The sequence below is a fragment of the Pseudopodoces humilis genome, chromosome 6 (genome assembly GCF_049639895.1).
Source record: "Pseudopodoces humilis isolate 2021_Gansu_Grassland_sample_001 chromosome 6, ASM4963989v1, whole genome shotgun sequence".
Classification (NCBI taxonomy): Eukaryota; Metazoa; Chordata; class Aves; order Passeriformes; family Paridae; genus Pseudopodoces; species Pseudopodoces humilis.
This window is the reverse complement of record NC_142205.1, coordinates 70,641,040-70,659,493: the sequence shown is the minus strand read 5'-3', so window position 1 is coordinate 70,659,493 and position 18,454 is coordinate 70,641,040. Positions and strand designations below refer to the sequence as shown.

Below are 18,454 nucleotides of genomic sequence, written 5' to 3'. Positions count from 1 at the left end.
GCTACGGAACGGGGAAAGGGCTGGATTAGTCCTTCTGTTGTTGTGTCACTCAGGGATAGCAGGATTCACTTTTTCTTCAAAAGCTGAGGTAGGGAGCTACACAGGCGGGCTTTTGCCACAGATCTTTCAACACATTGTCAATAAATCCTTAGTCTGGAGCACATCCAGTCTGTGCTCCAGCTGCCAGTCCACCTGGTGGGATCCTGGGATCCTCATCCAGGCGCCAGTAACCCTGGCTGGGGTCCAGTTGTACAGTTTGCTGTTGGAGCAGGGATTCCTCCTTCAACAAGAAGCATACAGGTTTGGAATTCCTTGAAAAGTCCTGCTCAAGTAGGACTGATGGAGTTCCCAGCAGAGGGGATTTAGGGAGGCTATTTGGATTGCCAGGCCAGGAGCAGCATTTTTCCTCCTATGTGCAGAGAGGGGGATTTTTCTAGTTTCTACACACCTCTATCTAGCTCTGCTTTCAGAAGATATTTATGAGCTCCAAAATTCACATCTTGTACATCTTGGGGTTATCCCAAAGGGAAGACTTTGGATATAAAATACCTAATCAACGCCTGGATTTTGCAAATGTTAGCTTGAGCAAGTTCTCCTTAATAACAGGTTTGGGGAAACAAGCAACCAGAGTTGTCCTGCCTTCCTGTGGGCTAAATGAAAACCAAGACAGAATGCTCCTGAGCTTCAGGAAGTCTGAAATTCAAATCTGCACTTGGAGCCTGGGCCAGTGTCTTGATTTCCATTTCAGAAGTGGAAATACCCTGCTGTAGATTGAGCCAGGAGTAATTGGCCAGACCTTGTGTCTTAACAGAAAGTTTTGAGCAGACAGATAGAAGGAAAGATCACAAAGTGTGAGATGGACAATCTCTGTTTGACCATTTTATCTCTAGTCAAAAGCATTTTTAGAGCTGACTGGCAGTGCTGGTTGTACATGCAGGGAGGAGGTTCTAGGCAGGAATGGTTTCCAGGGAATGGATGTTCAGGAGAAACCATTTCCTATGCTTTACCAAAGCCAGAGAAAGATTCTCTGGGTATAAGATTTTATCATTAAAGGCCTGAAAATAAACTATTCCAAACACATTTGGAAAGGTACCTGAGCGTGATGACTTATTTGAACCTCATGATAGTGTTTCCATGCCCTCCTGGGGAAAAGGAACCTCCCTGACAGATAAATCATCCGGGACAGAGGTTTTTAAGTGCAGCCTGCAGGGCTCTGGAGGCTTGACAAGCCTCTACGTGCAGCCTGTCAGGGGATTTCTTTTAAAGCAAGTAATTGTGTTTTTCTGGGGTATTTATTGCACTGTGGGTGAAGGAGATGTCACCCAGGCCTGGCAGCCCCCTGATGGAGAGGGGGACTGTGAATGGGAATAATCCTGGGGGAGGGCTTTTCCTAGCAAGAACCTGCTACAGCTTTCTTTAGGTGTGAATAAGGGCAGTTTGAATATTTTTCAGTGCCTGCTGAGGGTCGTAATTACTTTTCTGAACTCTTGTTTCTGGCTGCATCTGTCCCAGGTAACCAGCCCCAAAGTGGCTGGAGTAGTGAGAAACCACCTCCTTTGCAGTGTGCATCCTCTTTATGGTGGTTAGAGAAAAGCCAGCTAGGAGCTGCATCTGCGTGGAAATATGAACAATTTGGAAAAGTCTGGCTGCAGAGCCCCCTCAGCCCTCAGGGCTGTGTAAAATGGGTCACTGGGAGTGTGTAAGCAGAATGAAAGGAAAGCCTGTTAATCCTGGGGTTTTTGGCTCCTTGGGCGCAAATTTAATGTTAAACTACTTTCTGACTTCAGGGATTGGCACGTGCTAAAAAGCTTTGCTACAAAGAGGGGAGAGAGCAGCAAGGCATAAATGAAAGGGTACTCCTGTGCCTCTGAAAGCAGCAGTGATTCGGTGATTTTACTGAAACATTTCAGAAGGCATGGCAGAAGACTCTAGGAAAGGGCTCTGAGGGTGAGATGTCAGTAACTTGAATTCTTCTCATTAGCTCAAATCATTTCCACCTGCCTCCCATCACCAGGTAGCTGAGGAAGGCAGGGAAAGGATCTCCCCCACGTGCTCAGGTGGGAATAATTTGCAGGGAATTGGGCAGCCGGGCCGTTCCAGGCTGGGCCCAGGCGCAGAGGCTGCCCTTGCAGCGAGCTCCCTGCTGCTTTTGGGAGACCCAGGGAGCAGGACCACCTTTCTCAGGAGAGAGGCTTGGGAAGCAGAGTTTGGCTCCAGAGGTGATGGTTCTTGCTACTCTGCTGCTCTCAGGGCTCCTGATGTGGTCACGCTTTCCCCCTGTAAGTACACACAGTTTTTCTAATTGTTTCCTTGTAGTTATCTGATGGCTCCTATTGAATTGTGAGAGGAACTTGTTTATGCACAGAAATATGCCTCACCTTGTTTCAGGGGCAAGGAGAAGTCTCTGTTTGCACAGTGTTTCTCTTGGCCAGGTGTTGTCAGGCAGCACTTTGAAGAACACAGGCTGGTTGGTGTGCAACTCGTCATGGAAGCAAGTTGAGTTGGAATTTATTCTTTGTTAGAGTTCTTTGCCAACTGCAGTTTTATAAAGAGTTGAAAAGATGGTTTTAAGGGAAGAGTTTGTTTTCTCTAATGAATTTGGAATGTGGAGAGCTGTTGTTAGCCTGTTGTGAACTTGCAATGACAGCCTTTTGGGTTTTTTTGCGTCTTGTTTCTTCTGGTTTGTTCTTTCTGGGGAGAGGTGTAAGATTTTGTGTGCCTGACCAGTCTTGTCATGCTGGAAGTAGAAGGATAATGAGAGAATGAGTGCAGGAAGGAGCAGAGCCAGGATTCTGCTTTTTCCATGCAAACTTTCCCATTGTGTTTTTGAACCAGAGCCTGTCTTTCTCAGTAAAACAGTGTCCACAGAACAGAGGTTTAGGGTTAGGACAGCAATTTTACTTCCATTTCAAGTACTTGTAACTTGCTGTGGCTGCCTCATCCCTGCAAGTGTCCAAAGCCAGGCTGGATGCAACCTGTCTAGTGGAAGGTGTCCCTGCCCATGGCAGGAGGGTGGGATTGGATGGTGTCTAAGTCCCTTCCATCACAAACCAGTCTGGAATTCTATGTGCAAGTGGCTGCAGCAAGCCCCTGTTGTGACCCTGAAATGCAAGTGCTTACGTGTGCCTCAAAAGAAGGTTTTTTTTTTTCTGTGGGTGTGGCAGAAACGTGGGCTTGAGGTTGGGCAGGAGGGTGACTAACCTTAGGAGAGGCTGGGGAGGGAAGGTGTGAGTGTGCTGCTATTTATGCAAACACTCTGATAGCTCAAGCACTTGAGAAAAGAGTGTAGAAACTGAGGAAATATCATCAGGAAATATCAGTTGGGCAGGGCAAATTGCTGTGGCGTTAGTTGTGGGGGACTGTGATGGCTCAGGAGCTGACACAGACACGGTGTGATTGGATGTGCACCTTCACCTGGATTGCCCCGGCCTGAAGGAGGGGAGGAGGGAGGAGAGGACGTGGCAGGAGCAGCCTGGCACGGAAGCGGTGCAGGGCCAGTGATGGGCAACACGTCTGCCTCCCCTCGGAACGCAAGTGTATCACCTTGGAGCCGTGTGACGGCTGGCATGGGGACTGTGTGACCTCCTGCACACCATCACATGTCTGGTGGCATCAAGGCAGGATGCAGCAGCCTTCCTCTCCTTGCCTGGGGATGGTCCTGGGGCTCACGGAGCTGGAGCAGCAAAAATATCTCGATGGCATTTAGCACTGTGACCTTTAAACACTTCCACAGGCTGACCCAACAGCACGGACCACACTTGGGGTGAGGCAGGGCTCGATGGAAATGTGCTGTGAATCACACTCTTGTGTTGCTGTTGGTCTCTCACTCCCAGGCATGTCAATTTGGGACAGATAAACATCATTTCCTTTAGCTTGACGAATTCAGCCGGGGAGGGCCCATTGCAGTTGCCTCCAAAGGCTGGATGAGTGTTGAAGCAGTGGGATAGACTTAAATCATTGGTTTACTTTGGCTGTAATTTCCCAAATATTGAAATTCCCAGCTTTTGAAGATGTTTGGCTTGGAAATGCATTTTATCCACACTCCCTGCAAAGCTCTGTGCTCTCTGGGGAGCAGCTGGATGCCCTGCAGTCCCATGGGGTGGCTTTCCCAGTATCACTCCCCTCCAGCTGGAATGATAACCAGTCCTAGCAGACAGGAAAAACCAGGCTCAGGGTGGCTGGGACATAACTGTCAGGCTGGTTATATCTGCCAGGCTCCAGGGCTGGATTCTTCCTGGGAGGCAGCTTGCATGAACCCTGGGGAAAAAGCCCTTTCCACAGGCTCTCCATCCTTTGTCTTTCCAGAGGCCTGACACTGAAGGCTGGCACCCTTGTTAGTGTGTTGGGCTAAGCATGTCTATGGGATACAAAACTCCCTTACAAGCAGAACCCCAGGAGAAATTAGCAAGGATGTTTGCCCTGTGCTCCCCTACGCTTGGATCCCAAGTTGCTCCTGTTTGGGATTCAGTAAAGAGATCCCAAGTGTGTGCTCTGCCAGGGTTTAACCACGAACAGGGTGGGGTGGCACACTCGAGTGACAGCCTGTGCTCTGCTTGTCCAGCTGCTCCCAGTGGTAAGCCCCAGCCCTTGTGTTCCTGGACTTGTGTGGCACTCAGCAGCTTCCAGCTGTTCCCAGGTGTGCAGCTGAACCCTCTCAGGCTCCTGGCTCAGCTTAGGACTGCTTAACCTCTCAGCTTTCCAGCTGGGAATAGAGGCAGGGCACACTTGCTGGAAAGGCATGGCACAGAGCTCTAGGTACACCAACAACACATCTCTGGCGCTGGGAAAGCGCAGGAGTGATGTAGATTTCACCCAGCCCCCAGCCATGCAGGAGGAAGAAGGCAGCTCTGTGTATTCCTGAACTTCGAGGGTGAGCCGTGCAGCGATGTTCCTCAAGGTCCCTCTACATTGCTGCAGGGTCTGTGGGGTCTAACCTGCATTTCTGGATTTCCAGGATGCCTCCATGCCTCTCCCCATCCAAAAACCTCCCCTAAACTCTGCTTTGCTGCAGAACATCAAGACAAGCCAGTTCTGCTGCTGCTTTTGCCTGGGAATTGAGCAAAGAGCACCAACCTCTCTGTTTTGGGAGAGGAGGGAGCCCTTTGTTCGATTTCAGCTCTTGCCTCCTCTGTCCTTCCAGTGGTCTGAGTTCTGGTGGTTCAGAAATGCTCCTGAAAGCTTTCTTTCAGGGGGAAAAAAGCCCCTCTGTGATGAGAGCAGGCCCGTGTAGCACCTACAGAGATCATTCCTTATTTCTCTACAGTCAATTTGCTCGGATTGTGATCCTCTGCCTGGGATCCGGGGGCTTGGGCAGATCCGGTTTTTCCTTGCTGGTTTGCTCTCTGTGACAGTGGTGTCTGCTGCTCTCTAGTGGTCTCAGCTCTGAGCCTGCACGCGCTGCAAAATGAGAACCTAGGTGGTGCTTTTAGATATATATTTATTATTTTTTATTTTTTATTTTAATTTATTTTTACACAGCAGACTCCTGCCACGGCAAGTCTAAACCTTGTACCTCCAGAATGCCAGCATTTAAGCTGCCCACGTTCCCCCAGCCCCAGCCTGGAGGCAAGAGGAAAGTCCCTCATTTGTTGTGCTTAGGTTATGTTGGGAGACATCTTTCCAAGTGCATTCCTCGTGCTCCACGTGGCCGGAGCTGCCCCAAACACCACGGGAATGTGGGGTATGGGAGGGAGGGGAGATACCCAGACAGCTTCAGGAATGTTCTGTATCCAACCCAAGGCTGTGCCCTGTGACAGATTTGAGTCTTTCGCCCTTATTAGCTCTCAGGGTGTGTTTCGTAAGTGACAGGCGAGATAAAAGCTGAGGGAAGATCAAAGAGGGTTTCATGGTTTTTATGGCTTTGTGCTTCTTGGTTTCACTTTCATGTGTCTCCCGGAGCCTTTCTTCTCTCCCTGTGCGCTGCCCTTTCATCTCCCTCCCCGTTTCCACCTGGCAGGACCTAGCTTGGTGACCTCCCAGCCTGGGGCACGACTTGTGTGCTCCATCCACCTTTCTTTCAGCCCCCCAAATCTGAGCAATGCTGGGTTATTTAAGCCCAAGACAGCTCCTTTCAGTATCGATTCTTTCAGCTGCTGAGATTTACCTCCTTTGCAGAAGTTGGGCTGGAGTTTCTCTTATGGGAGCATCTCCCAGTGTGAGTGCTGATTCAGGGGTGCTGGTTCCAAGAGAAAAGTGGACAAGGGGCTTTCCAAAGGGAGGGCTGCTCATTTCCTTGGTATTGCAGCTTCCTTCTCAGTGAAGACCTGGATTTCCCCTCCTTGCCATGTGCATTTCTCCTTGCTGCTGGAGAACACTTGCTCTTGGTTTGTTTTGGTTTTTTTTTCCCTCATATAAAAATCTGTGCTCCTGTGGTGGCTTGTGGGTGAAATGTGGGGAAAGCATCTTCCCCAAGGGGAAAAAGTGGGGAGACGCCTGGCAAGAGGAGGAAGGGCCTCAAAACATTTAGAGGACATGAATAATGACTCTGGGTGTAAGCCCAAGATGCACGGTTGAGTTGGGGTCCGTTCCTGGAGTGTATTTACCTTTGTGTGTGGTTGAGGAGAAGCGCTGTTTTCCGTGGATGACCTGCTGTCTTCTGACTTAAGCTGTAGAAGATGGGTCAAGGCCAGGTTAAGCTCTACCAGAAATAACAGTTCTGGGTTATTCTGCAAGTAATGTGGAGACAACTAAATGATGGGCTCAACTGAAACGGAAACCACGAATAATGGGAAAAATATAAAATGCTTTACCAGACTCTAACCAAACTTGTAGCTGCTGCATTTATCAAGATGTCAGACTTCAAGGGGAAGGGGAGGAGACTTTGCCATAACACTCCTGGAGAGCTTGGTGCCAGGACTGTTGCCAGGTGTTTGCCTGAATGTGCCACCCCAGTAGGAATAACTCGGCTCCAGCAATCGCAGCTCAGCAGAAACTTCCCAGCTCACAAAGCACAGGCTGGATGTAGCTGGAGGAGTTTCCAGGAGCGTGTTTTGGTTTTGTGAATGGACCTGGAGTGCTTCTTCACCAGCCCCAGAAGGAAGGAAGTGCTGAAAGCCAAAGACCTTCCAGCCAGCCATGTAGAACACGAGGTTGACACGAGGTAGCAAGGCCGAGTCTCCAGGCACAGCTCGCTTACAGCATCCCCAGCTGCTGTTCCTTGGCTCCCTCCTGCCCCCAGGATGAAGGTGTCCCTCCTCATCCCCTTGCTCCACGGCCAGGGTTGAGCCATCACTGTCACACCGTGGCCCGATGCAAATGGCCAACGGCGCCCGCGGGCTCGGCGGCACCTGCGGCGTCTAGACCGGTTCCTGTGCCCACATGCAAATTGTGGGCAGGGAGCCGGGGCACACGGCCCCAGTGACACTTCCTGGGAAAGTCCTTGCCTCCCATTCCTGCTCCACATCCTCTGTGCCAGGCAGAAGTTATTCCAGTTGAGGAATAACGCCGTGTCTCTGCTCGGCGTTGGATCTGTTTTGGAGTAACTGGGACTGGAAACGAGTCGAGCGCTCTGGAGCAGCGAGGGCATGCCGGGGTGTTCTCCACGGTGCTTTTCTAGCAGCAAGGACCAGCTGGCACAGCAGTCTGGGGCTTTTCTCCTGCGCTTGCTCGGTGCCATTTGCATCTCTGGGGTGGCCAGGACTTCCCAGAAACGTTCCCCGTTGTGGGGCCACGCGGTGGCCATGTCTGCTGTTCCTGTCCCTTCAGCAGAAAGCCGCTCCACAGAGGTCCTACGGCTCAAGATGGACTGGGGAGGCAGGAATATTAGATTTACATTTCTTAAAAGTCTTCTTTAGTTTCTCTTCTTCTTGCTCCCAGCCTTTTTCCATCTTCCTTATCCCATCCCTTCCGAAGCTCCATCTTGCCATATTCCCTTCTTTAGCCCTCAGCACACCAAATACATTTCTAGATGCCAGAGCGGGTTTCTCATCTGCTTGCAGAGGTGTCATGACACCACTCTGTCTCCAAAAATGGGCCAAACCCACAATTTCATCCCCTTGCATCACCAGCGAGCCACAAATCTTCACTTGAAGACAGCAAGTGACAGTGAGCTCGATGTGTTGTTCACCCGAGCTAATTTCGGACTGATTTCGTTAGGCTTTGGCTAATTCTGGTGCTCTCACGTTGATGCTGAAACGTGTGTGGGTTTCAGGTTGCTTGGGTTTTGGCAGGAGGCATCTTTATCTTTGAGGCAGGTGATGGACCACAAACCACAGTGGTGAAGATTGATTGCAGTTGGGGTTTTTGGGGGATAATTTTGAAAAAAAACCCACAGGTTTGGGGTTTTTTGTTTGGTTTTTTTTTGTTTGTTTGTTTTGTCTCCTGCAAGGAGCCCTGAGTGAGTTGTGGGCAAAGGAGGGGTAAGCTGAAAAATCACTTTCTCTCAGCACAAGGGGAGTTAATGGTTTCAGTGTGGCTGAGAGGTTTGTTTGCTGCAGATGTTTGTGATGCAGCCTCTTGTGAATCCTCCCTGAAGGGCTGGAGAGCCGCGTCTCCTTGGCACTGACGTCAGGGTTGGGTTTCTGCCCATCCTGGTAAACATGGAAAAGGTTTTCCATGTGGCCTTTAGGTGCTGTTTGCACCACTTTTTTTGGAGGTGTCTGATTTAGGTACCATGGGAAGGGTTAAAAAGTATTACAGGTGTAAAAAATATTGCGAAAATTCAATTAAAATTAGGTTAAAAATACCTGAAATCCAAGTCTTGCCTGTACAGGGGCAGCTGCTGCAGAAGACGGAGCAGCTGTGAGGGTGCTTTGTACTGTGTTTCAGTTGGTGCTGGCCTGGATGAGGCCACACATCTCTATGTGAGGGCCACTCCTCTGAATTCCTGGCATCCAGGAAGCAGTCAGCTTAAATACAGCCACGGCTCACATCCTCACCCTGCTTCTCCCTTGGCAAAGTTACCACTCGTCGTGCAGAAATATCAGCCGCCGCCACGACTGCGGCTTTTCCTTCTGAGAAACCACCCCGGCACTCATCACTTACACGCTACTCATCCACCACAGACCCTCTCAAAATCCATCCAGCTGGTGCCTCTGTGGCTCCCACTTCTTTCCAGGGCAGGCAGGAGCTGGACACCTTCCCTGTGGCCACAAATCAGGGGCATGATCTGGATCCTCTTGGTCTGTCCGTTGCGTGTGTCTGGGGATAATTTTCTTGTTGTACCGTTTTCATTAAGCACTGCCAGGGATGCTGTTGGATTCCTCCAGTTCCCATCTTTTCCATTGTGCAGCTCTGGGGAAAGTTGATTTCACTTCTCTTGTTTTTTTCTCCCAGCTCTAAAAAGTAGGATCATTTTGTAGTCAGGAGCTTCAGAAGGATTTTCAGATGCCCTTTGTGTCTCCATAGCAGTTTGCATAGGTGTCCTGACATCTCGCCGAAAAATTGCTGCCTTTCCCACTGTTTTTCCCAAGAGACTCCTGCCACAACCCAGCAAAACCAGTCCTTGATTGTGTTCCTTCTAATAACTCTTTGCAAGGAGATTGAAAACTCTGAAAGAATTAAACAAAATCCCGTTTTAAGGCTCCTCTTCCACTGCTGTGACAGCAAGGCACCCCATTCTTTCTGTAGGACTTTGGGAATAGTTCATGGAAATTGTCCCTGGCCTCTCTGTGACCCTGGTGTACAGGGAGTTGAAGTCTCCAATCATCTCTTGGACAAGCACTTCACAAGACTTTTGGACCTATCTCAGAAGAAAAAACAAGGTGTTCAAAGAGAGATGCGTAGCTTGAGTTTGAGCGGGAGACTTTTTTAAAATTGACCATTTTGGTATTATATAAAATGCTGATGTGATTTGAAAGCTCCAAATTACAACATTACCACGCAGCCACATCTCTTTTCTTCTGCCCTCTTCCTTCCTCCTCGCCTCACCACGTATCCCCTTCTGCTTTTGCTTCCCGACTGGTGACTTGGCCGACTTTATCCGGGGCAAAGCCCCCACCCCACCAGCACCCGAGGGCACGGGGTGCTCCTGTGGCCATCCTGGGTGAGTTCCTCACCCAGCCAAGTGTGAAATTTGAAAGATCTGAGTGGAAACACAGAGCAGGGAGATCACCATTGTTTTTTATTGCTTTTTCATGGTACGGCGTGAGGCGTTTTCGCTGATGTGAGAGGCAGCAAAAATAGCGTGGGGAAAAATATAGCTTCAAGAAAGAAATATGTAAATGTTTGAGTAGACTAAAAACCCCCCTGCTTAGTCAGGGGCTTGCACTCTGCTTTCATTCTGGGCTTTTTTTGTGGCTGAGGGGCAAGTGCTCAAGGGAATGAAGGGCGATGTGGGTACAGGAACAAGGCGCGGGGGAGATGTGTGGGGGCTCCAAACGTCGCGCTCCGTCCCAATGGCTGCTTTTAATTAATAATATCGCCCACTGAGCTTGTGGGGAGCATCTGAGAGATGACATCAGCTGTCTCCATGCTCCGCCAGCCGGCTGTGACTGCTGAGGTGTGAATTCCGTGTCGGAGCGTGACCCTCCCTGATAAATAGGGGTGTCGGTACGCCCCGTCCCGCAGAGCGTCTGTGGGGCTGAGCCTTCCCTGAGGATGGGAGCCCCCCTGCTCCCGTGGCTGCTGCTGCTGCTGCTGGTGATGTCCCACTGTGCCCACGCAGGTGAGCTCCGGGTGGCTTTGCTGGCACCGTCCTGGGCCCAGAGCCACTGGGGAGCTTGGGGTGCTCCTGCCTGTTTGGCTGAGGGCTTGCCTTGTTGCCAGGGAAAAAGCACAGCCGTCCTTTGCAGGGGTCTGGTGTAGCCTTTGGGTGCTGTGTGGGAGCAGGGAACAGGTGGCAGCTTGTCACCATGCTCCCTGCAGTGCTGTCAGTGGAAACATGGGAAGGGGAACTTGCTTTGGCTCCTGGAGCTGCTGCATCCCTGTCAGCTCTGTCTATAAGTTGTTTCCTTCTCTCTCTCTCTCAGCCATCCTGGAGGTGAACGGGAACCTGAGCTGTAGGTGTGCCAAGACAACCTCGGAATACATCAGTCCCAGGAAATACGAGAGCATTGAGATAAGGCCTGTGGGCAGCAGCTGCAGGCGCACGGAGATCATGTAAGTGCCGTGGGCTCTGCTGCTGCCGCCATCCCGCTCCTCCGCCGCCTTGCTGGGATCTAAACTGGTCCAAAAATGCTACCAGCTTACTCGCTGGAAAACATCAGGTGCAGAAAGGCAGGTCTCCAGGGCCTAAAGGAATCTCTCCAGCAGGGGAAAGGGTGATTTCCTGGAGCTGGAGGTGTTTGCAACCTGGAGGAAGCATTTCCTCAGACACTGAGCCATAACCGATTTTCCCAGGTTTTTGTAGCTGCTCGATGTCGTTACGTTTGTAAATCTCCAGAAAAAATTGTCTTTGAGTGATGTTCTGGGCTTCAAGTCTCTGCTTCATGTGTTGTGCCTTGCTTGTTCCCAGCCATGCTGTGGCTTCCTCTGTCTCTGGCAGCTTTCTGCAGTCGCTGGTGCTGTGGGTGAAAGCTGAACCTTGCCCATCAGCTCTGGCTGCTTGAATCCCTGCCCTTGGAGGGGACAGGAATGCTCAGGAACTCTCCTTGCATTTCAGAATTAAACTAAGAACCTCAGGGAAGGTGTGTGTGAATCCCGAAGCCCCCTGGGTAAAGAAGCTGCTGAAGCGCATCGCCAGCACGTAAGTTGTTGGATGGAAACTCGTTTGGCTCAGGTGTCCCTGGACAGCATCCCAGCACATCCATGGTTCTGGGAAGCTCTCCTGGGCCCAGGAGCTCTCTGCTGCTGTCCAAAGGAGCCACTTCCAAGCGAGGAGGAGCAACACTTGGCTGTGCAAAGCAGCGTTCAGCCCAACATGACCCATCTATGTGTCATGCTCCCCCTGGCTTTGGCACGGTGCTGCACTTCCAGAACAGTTTGGGGGGACAGCCAGGAGGGGAGCAGTGGCAGGAGCAGGGTGTGCTGGTGGCAGGTGCAGTAGTGTGTTGATGCAGGGCTGGGAGAGCTGCAGGGCTGGGAGAGCTGCAGGGCTGGGAGAGCTGCAGGGCTGGGAGAGCTGCAGGGCTGGGAGAGCTGCAGGGCTGGGAGAGCTGCAGGGCTGGGAGAGCTGCAGGGCTGGGAGAGCTGCAGGGCTGGGAGAGCTGCCGTCCTCGGTTGTGCCTGCGCTGGGTTTGTGGCCATCCCGGCGAGCGATGCCCACCGCGGGGAAACGGCAGCGACTTCCCTCGGCTGGGACAGGAGCTTCCTCTCCCAGAGCTGCTTTTCTCTGTGTTCACACATTTCTCCTCCTTCTGCTTTTCGCAGGAAGAAAAAATAAGTTTCCTGCTAAGGAAGTTGGTGCCCAGAGCCCCGAGGCAGGCTGGCAGACAATGCCCAGGTGTGCAGACCTGGCTGCTCCTCACTTTGCTCTCACTTCCTCCTCTTCCCGAAAGCCCCACGTCTGGCTCTGGGGGCAGTGGCTGTGGGGAGGGTGGCTCACTGCTGGCCCCAGCCCCATAGCAGGTTTGTGGGGGGGTTCTCCCCTGCTCTCGGTCCCTGGATCAGCGTGAATGTGAATCCTTCATTGATTTAGTTGCCTGTGGACTGCGAAGCTCTTCCCTGGCAGGGGCTGCTCCTGCTTCTTTAGGAATGACTTTGTGACTTCTTCCATGTGAAGTGCTTGGTGACAGAGCGTGTGTCTGAGGGTTCTGTGGCACAGCGTGGCATGTCCTGTTCCGGAAGCTCCAGTGCAATAAATTTCAGGGTTTTCCTTTCTGTTGCATTTCCCCTGGATCTCCTAGCTTAGAGGCCATGTATGACATAGAATCACAGAACAGCTTGGATTACAAGTGACCTCAAAGCCCCTCCAGTCCCACTCCCTACCGTGGGCAGGGACATTTTCCGCATTCCCAGGTTGTTCCCAGCTCTGTCCAACCTGGTGTTGGATACCTCCAGGATCCAGGGATCCAGGGGCAGGCTGGGAGATGGGACAATACAGCCCGAGTGCCTCACATCCAAGTAATGGAGCTGGGATTTACTGGTGGCTGTAAGGCTTTAAAAACCAGTCCAGGTCAGTAAGGAAACACGTTGGGAACGGGCATGAAGTCACTTGGCAGAGTTTTGGGGTAAAAAAAATTCCAAATGTCACCAGAGCGCTGCTGGGCTGTGCCTTGCTGGGGGGCAATGGTTGTAGGAGAAATGAGTAATACCCGATCGTGCAGGATAGAGAAGCACCCCAGAAAACCTCCGGGCTCGTGGGGCTGTGAGCGCTCAGAACCAGGAGGTTCTTAAGAATCTGGAGGAAACGACAAAGAAAGGAAGGGGAAAGCAGAGCCGGTTTCGGGAAGCTGCCCCCCCCCCCTGCCAAGCCCCAAGCCACGTTTTATCGTCAGCAGGGAGAGGGGTCGGGCAAAACCACGGCGACCCCGGGGCCTCCCGCGCCGCCTCACTTCTCCTATTTCCCAGCTCAAATAGGGAGAGGGATGGGGGCCGGGGCTGGGGCCGGCATGGCTGTGCGGGCAGCCCTGCTGCTGGGGGTGCTGCTGCTGTCCCACCACCCCGGGGACACAGGTGAGGCTCCCCTGCCCCCACGGCTGGGCTTGGGGGTTGTGGGGGCTGCCAGGCTTTCCGGGTACGGGGATATGGGGTGGGCGATGCGTTGCCCGGGGAGGGTTTTGGGGTTGGCAGCGGCTTTTGAGGTGATGCGTGTGAGCCCCTCCAGCAATCCTGGAAGCCAATGGCAACCTGAGCTGCCGCTGCCTCAAGAGCACCCGAGCCTTCATCCCCCCGGAGAAGTACAGCAGCATCGAGGTGTGGCCCGTGGGGAGCAGCTGCCGGCGCCTCCAGGTGGTGTAAGTGGCTCCCGGGGGTCCGCCCTCCTTCCCTGTTTTTTTTCTTCAGTTTCGTGCTGGTTTTGGTTGCGAGAAGGGAGCCTGCAAAGCGGGGAAGTGGCGCTGCTGAAAGGCCCCGTGTTTTCTAGGATTAAGCTAAAGAGCCTGAAGAGGGTCTGTGTGGATCCTGACACCCCTTGGGTGAAGAAACTCTTGCAGGACCTCCCTCAGCTGTAAGCTCCCCTTTGGCCCTGAGCACCAGGGGCTCCCCGCAGGACCAGGGGCATCCCGTGGGAACCTGTCTTCACACGTTCCTCCCCCTTCTGCTTTTGGCAGGAGGAAGAAAAAGGCTCCCCGCTGAGGAAGCTGCCGCCAGAGACACGGCCAGATGTGCTGGGCCCAAAACTGCCTCTCCTCCCCATCCTGGTGTTGCCTTACCCCGGTCCAGAGGGGAGCATGCTGCTGCCTGAACCCCTTTTTATGCCTTTAAACCCTTTTAAACCCTTACAGATGCCCATCCCTGCTTCCAGCCTCTCCCATCCCGGAGCCACGCGCTGGGTGTCCCTTTCGGGCATGACCCAATAAAGGTGGTGGCCTTCTGTCACTGTCCCTTGCCTGCCTTCATGTGACATGCCAGGGGCTTGGGGTGCCTGGGGAGGGTGGCACGGGGGGCACCAGCCTTTGGCCAAAACCACGGCAGGTTTGATGAGGAGGCCACAGCATTTCCTGCTTTCTTTTTGGTGGGGAGGCAGCACGGGCCACGTGCAGTGCGGGGGGGAAGCGATGGCAGGGAAGTTGAGGTGTGGGGCTGCCCCTTTTTCCACCCCCCCCTGGCACTTCCCAGCCCTGGAGGGGGATTGTGAAATCCCCCTCTGGGGCGAGGGGCTGGCTATAAAACAGGCCTGGCCTAGCTCGGGGCGGGCAGCGAGGATGCGGCTGCTGCCGGCGGCGCTGGCCCTGCTCCTGCTCCTGAGCAGCTCGGTGCCGGGGGGTGGTGAGTGCCTTTGGCTGTCTGTCCATCCACATTCCCCTCCAAACACCCAGACAGTGGCACTGGATGTCCCAGACGGGGCTGAGCGTGGCTTCTCGTAAGCTTTCAGATGGGTTTCTTGGCTGCCTTTGAGCTTGAGTTTGTGGCTCAAGCTGGAGGGGAGTACTGGGGGTGCAGAGGGGGGTTTCGCCTCGTGGCTTTAGGCTGCTTTTTCTTTCAGACCCCCGCAAAACTGAAGTGCTTGCTGGGTTGAATTCATGAAATGTTGGTTAAGTTTTCCAAGCCTGCAGCTAAAACCCCTTCCATGTACAGGAAGAGAAGGTCTGAGGCTGTGCTGGGAGGGATTAGCTGCAAACCCCATGAGCAGCAGCCCGTGGGTGTCAGGGATGGGATCCTGGCGAGGGGGTGTCCCCATGTGGCTCCCCCACGGGGGGCCAGACCTGGTGTGGGCTGTCCTGGGGCACAGGTCTGTCTCTGGAGAGCCTGCTGACCAACATGAGGTGCAAGTGCATCAAATCCACCGCCCACGTCATCAACCTGGGGCTGATCCTCACCATCGACGTTACCCCGCCGGGCATTCACTGCCGGAGGAAGGAGGTCGTGTAAGTGCAAAGCCTGGAAACCAACCCCTGCAAATTGTTCCTTTGTGCAAAAGCACGTGGTGGGGGAAGCCCACCAATGGTGGGGTGACTCTCTTCCCAATTGCAAGGGGGTTCCTTCCCTGTGTGGCTCAGGGTGTGAAGGTTGAGGCCCCAAAATTCCACGTCTGTGTAGCCCAGGGATCGTATCCCTGCCGAGGGAGCGGAGGGGTTTTCTCTGTGGGTTAGAAAAGCTTTGGGGAAGGGACGTGCACGGGGCTGAGGGGCCTCCTGGCCTTGCAGCCTCACCCTGAAGAAGAACAGGCGGGTGTGCGTGGCCCCCGAGGCGCCCTGGATCCAGCTGCTCATCCACAAGCTGATGCAGAGGTATGTGATGCCTGACACCTTGGCAGGAGCATCCCTTCCCCCTGACCCCCCCCAGATTCCTTTCTTTCCTCCCACAAAATCTGCAGGAACGGCACCAAAAAAGCGTTGCCTCGGCCGCGGCGGGACGCACCGTGCTGCCGGACCCCTTGGAGACCCCCCACCTTCCCACTGTCCCGATCCACGGAGTCCACGGTCACCAATTCCTCGTGGGACAGCAGTGACGCAGCCCCCCTGCCCTGAGACACGCTGGGTTTAGTGGCACAATGCTGGCACTTCCTCTGCTCCCTGGGTTTTGGCAGGGCCAGGAGCCTTTCCCTGCTTTCCCTCTGTTTCCCTCCGTTTCGGGTGCCTGCGCTGTTCCCAGGCGCCACCAATAAAAGGATGAATGTGCTTCCCCCCACCCTCGGCTGTGGCAGCTCCTTCTGCCCGGATTTGTGTCCAAATTGGGATTTTTGCGGTGGGGAGTTAGGCTGGACTGCGGCACCGTGAAGCCTTTGGTTGATTTGCCAAGCGCGCTTTCCTCTGCTCCAGGATTTGGTGCCTTTTTCTGACAGCTCCTGGCAGGAGCTGGTAATTGCAGGTGTTGGGTAGGGTCTGCTGCTGGCTCCTGGCTGTGGGAACACAGAATGGGAAATTTCCCAGAGTCTGGCTGAGGCTTTCTGTGGAGTTGCATTTTCCTGGGATGGGGACCCCAGCCTGGCGCAGGAATGTGCCTTGGCCACGCGGACCGAGGTGACGCGGGTGTGACTTGTGACCCTGTGCAGGATTATCCCCGTTTACAATCTGGTTTGGCCGTTCTGGGAGGAGGATTTTAACGTCCATAGGAACCAAATTTGTGTTGCCCACCCACTGGATGCCCAAAATGTGTCCCTGGGCAGTGGCAAACTGGGAAACACCCACCCAGTCCCTGTATCCCCCTCCGTCCTGCCCTGTGCTCCTGAGGGGTAAGACTTGTTCAGAAGAGCTATTTGTTGACTCCAGAAGGACGTGGAAGTACACAGGTGGGAAGAAACCGGTGGATGTTTAGCCCTGTCCATCATGTGGGTGAGCTCTCCCATCTCCATGGTGGGCAAATTAAAAAAAAAGTAGTTTTTAAGGGGAAGAAAAATGTAGCAGTTCAGGGGTTTGATGACCTCCCTTTCCCCAGCTGCCCGAAGGTCCAGGGCAAGCGGTGTTTCCTCATCCCAGAGCTCAGCACGCTCTCAAAATTCGAGCAAAGCTGCCACTCCCATGGGGCAGGGCGTAAATCCCCCTGAAACTGTAGCATAAGCACGGCCGGGAGTGACACGCTGCAGCTGCCCCTGCTCCACGTGCACTTCCATCTTTTCAGGGACGGGACACGGGAAAGAAATCTGTCTCAAAAAAAACCCCGAGCTCTCAAAGCAACCGCTGTGAGATGGTGTGGGAGCCTCCAAAGAGGCTGGATGAGCCCCAGGATTGCTCTCACCTTCACCATTCCCACAGGGAGGGGTTGTGCCATACCTGGATCTAGATGTTTATAATCTCCACCTAAAGTTATTTCTAATTAAAGTGAGTTCTTGGCTGATGCTTGGCACGGAGGATTAAGATGTGAGTGGTTCCCACCAGGTTCTCTTGGGATCTGCATCACCTTGGAACACCGAAGGGTGAGGAGGAGGAGGGTTCAGTCTCCTTACAGTGAAAGAAGGAAGCGAAAATATTCAGCTACATTGTACAAAATTCTCTTTTTTATATATATATATGTATATATATACACACACACAAAACCCCGTATCGGACAGATTCACCAGGTTGTTTTAAAAAGTTGCTTGTAGAAGGGTGCTGGATTTTGTTTTCTCTGCTGGCTTTAGGCAGTGCTGTCGCTCAGGAGTGGACACCAGGCACCACGTTTTGGGAAGCAAACAGAGGCAGTGAGGAGCAGGGAAGGGCCTGGAGCCTTTTTTCCAGGTATTGCCTTCAACATGCTGGGAAAGGAGGCTGGGAAAAAAAGCACCATCCCCTCACTGCTCCTGCTGGGAAGGGAAAACCAGGAGGAAAACAGGAGGGAGCCGCACAGGGAGAGGCAGGTGAACATGTACATTGACTGAAACATAAACAAAACTGGTTTTTTTTTTTGGTGTGCAATGTCTGTTAAAGTAACATTATTGTGTTCAAAGCCACACGGTGTGACGAGCGTCGGGAAGTGCAGCAGAGAAAATCCGATGGAACACTTCCACCGCTAGAAACCGAAGGAAAATCCAGCTGGAGCAGCTTACAACGTTTGCCAAGGTCTGGGTTTTCCCCGTCCCCGTCCTCTCCCACCCCCGTATTACAAAACATTGGTGCTGGGTTTGGATTTTTATTACTAAATGGGCTCCTCTGCAGTTCATAGACAATCACGGGCGAATTGGAAATTCCATTTTATACAAACAGCTCAAAAAAATATTGGGAGTGAAGTATGATTAGGAAACACTGCTCATCACGCTGGGATGGCCGTGCGTGGAGGAGGAACAGGAGGAGCAGCCTCAGGAGCGCAGCATCCACCCCCCTCCTCCCCAAAAAACATACAGCAGCTGAATACAGAAAGGTAATGTCCACAAAATGAAGTTTTTCATGCTATTCTACTTTCCAGTGCTCTCCAGTCCGTGTGCCATGGCCAGGTAGGGAGCGCTGAGGTATATTCCAACCTGCACCCAGAGGAAAATCCATCTCTGGAAAAAGGGCTTCCTTTTTTTCCCCCCCCCAATTCTTTTTTTTTTTTTTTTCATTTGGGTTGGTTTTTGCACAAA

At 52.8% G+C, this 18,454-nt stretch overlaps 2 protein-coding genes across 5 annotated transcripts; both read left to right on the top strand.

Annotated features, from left to right (window-relative positions):
* Positions 1-2,028: 2,028 nt before the first annotated feature.
* On the top strand, positions 2,029-14,360 carry LOC102104001 (alveolar macrophage chemotactic factor-like). Of its 4 annotated transcripts, XR_015772678.1 has the most exons (5): positions 10,493-10,603; positions 10,908-11,037; positions 11,540-11,623; positions 12,247-12,319; positions 13,643-13,768. XR_015772678.1 is itself a non-coding variant. In XM_088056579.1 (4 exons), the coding sequence occupies exons 1-4, from the start codon at positions 12,943-12,945 to the stop codon at positions 14,110-14,112; spliced, it is 288 nt and encodes a 95-aa protein (XP_087912705.1). In that variant the 5' UTR covers positions 12,840-12,942; the 3' UTR covers positions 14,113-14,360. The 4 variants fall into 4 exon arrangements, 2 of the variants coding, with proteins under 2 accessions (XP_087912705.1, XP_005531779.2); XM_088056579.1 differs by lacking the exons at positions 10,493-10,603; positions 10,908-11,037; positions 11,540-11,623; positions 12,247-12,319 and adding exons at positions 12,840-12,991; positions 13,901-13,984; positions 14,088-14,360 and having other exon boundaries at positions 13,643-13,772; XM_005531722.3 differs by lacking the exons at positions 10,493-10,603; positions 10,908-11,037; positions 11,540-11,623; positions 12,247-12,319 and adding exons at positions 12,840-13,491; positions 13,901-13,984; positions 14,088-14,360 and having other exon boundaries at positions 13,643-13,772.
* Positions 14,361-14,681: 321 nt separating this feature from the next.
* Positions 14,682-16,107, top strand: LOC148184238 (C-X-C motif chemokine 2-like). Its single transcript, XM_088056785.1, has 4 exons — positions 14,682-14,745; positions 15,209-15,344; positions 15,624-15,707; positions 15,794-16,107. The coding sequence occupies exons 1-4, from the start codon at positions 14,682-14,684 to the stop codon at positions 15,945-15,947; spliced, it is 438 nt and encodes a 145-aa protein (XP_087912911.1). The 3' UTR covers positions 15,948-16,107.
* The last annotated feature ends 2,347 nt before the right edge of the window (positions 16,108-18,454 follow it).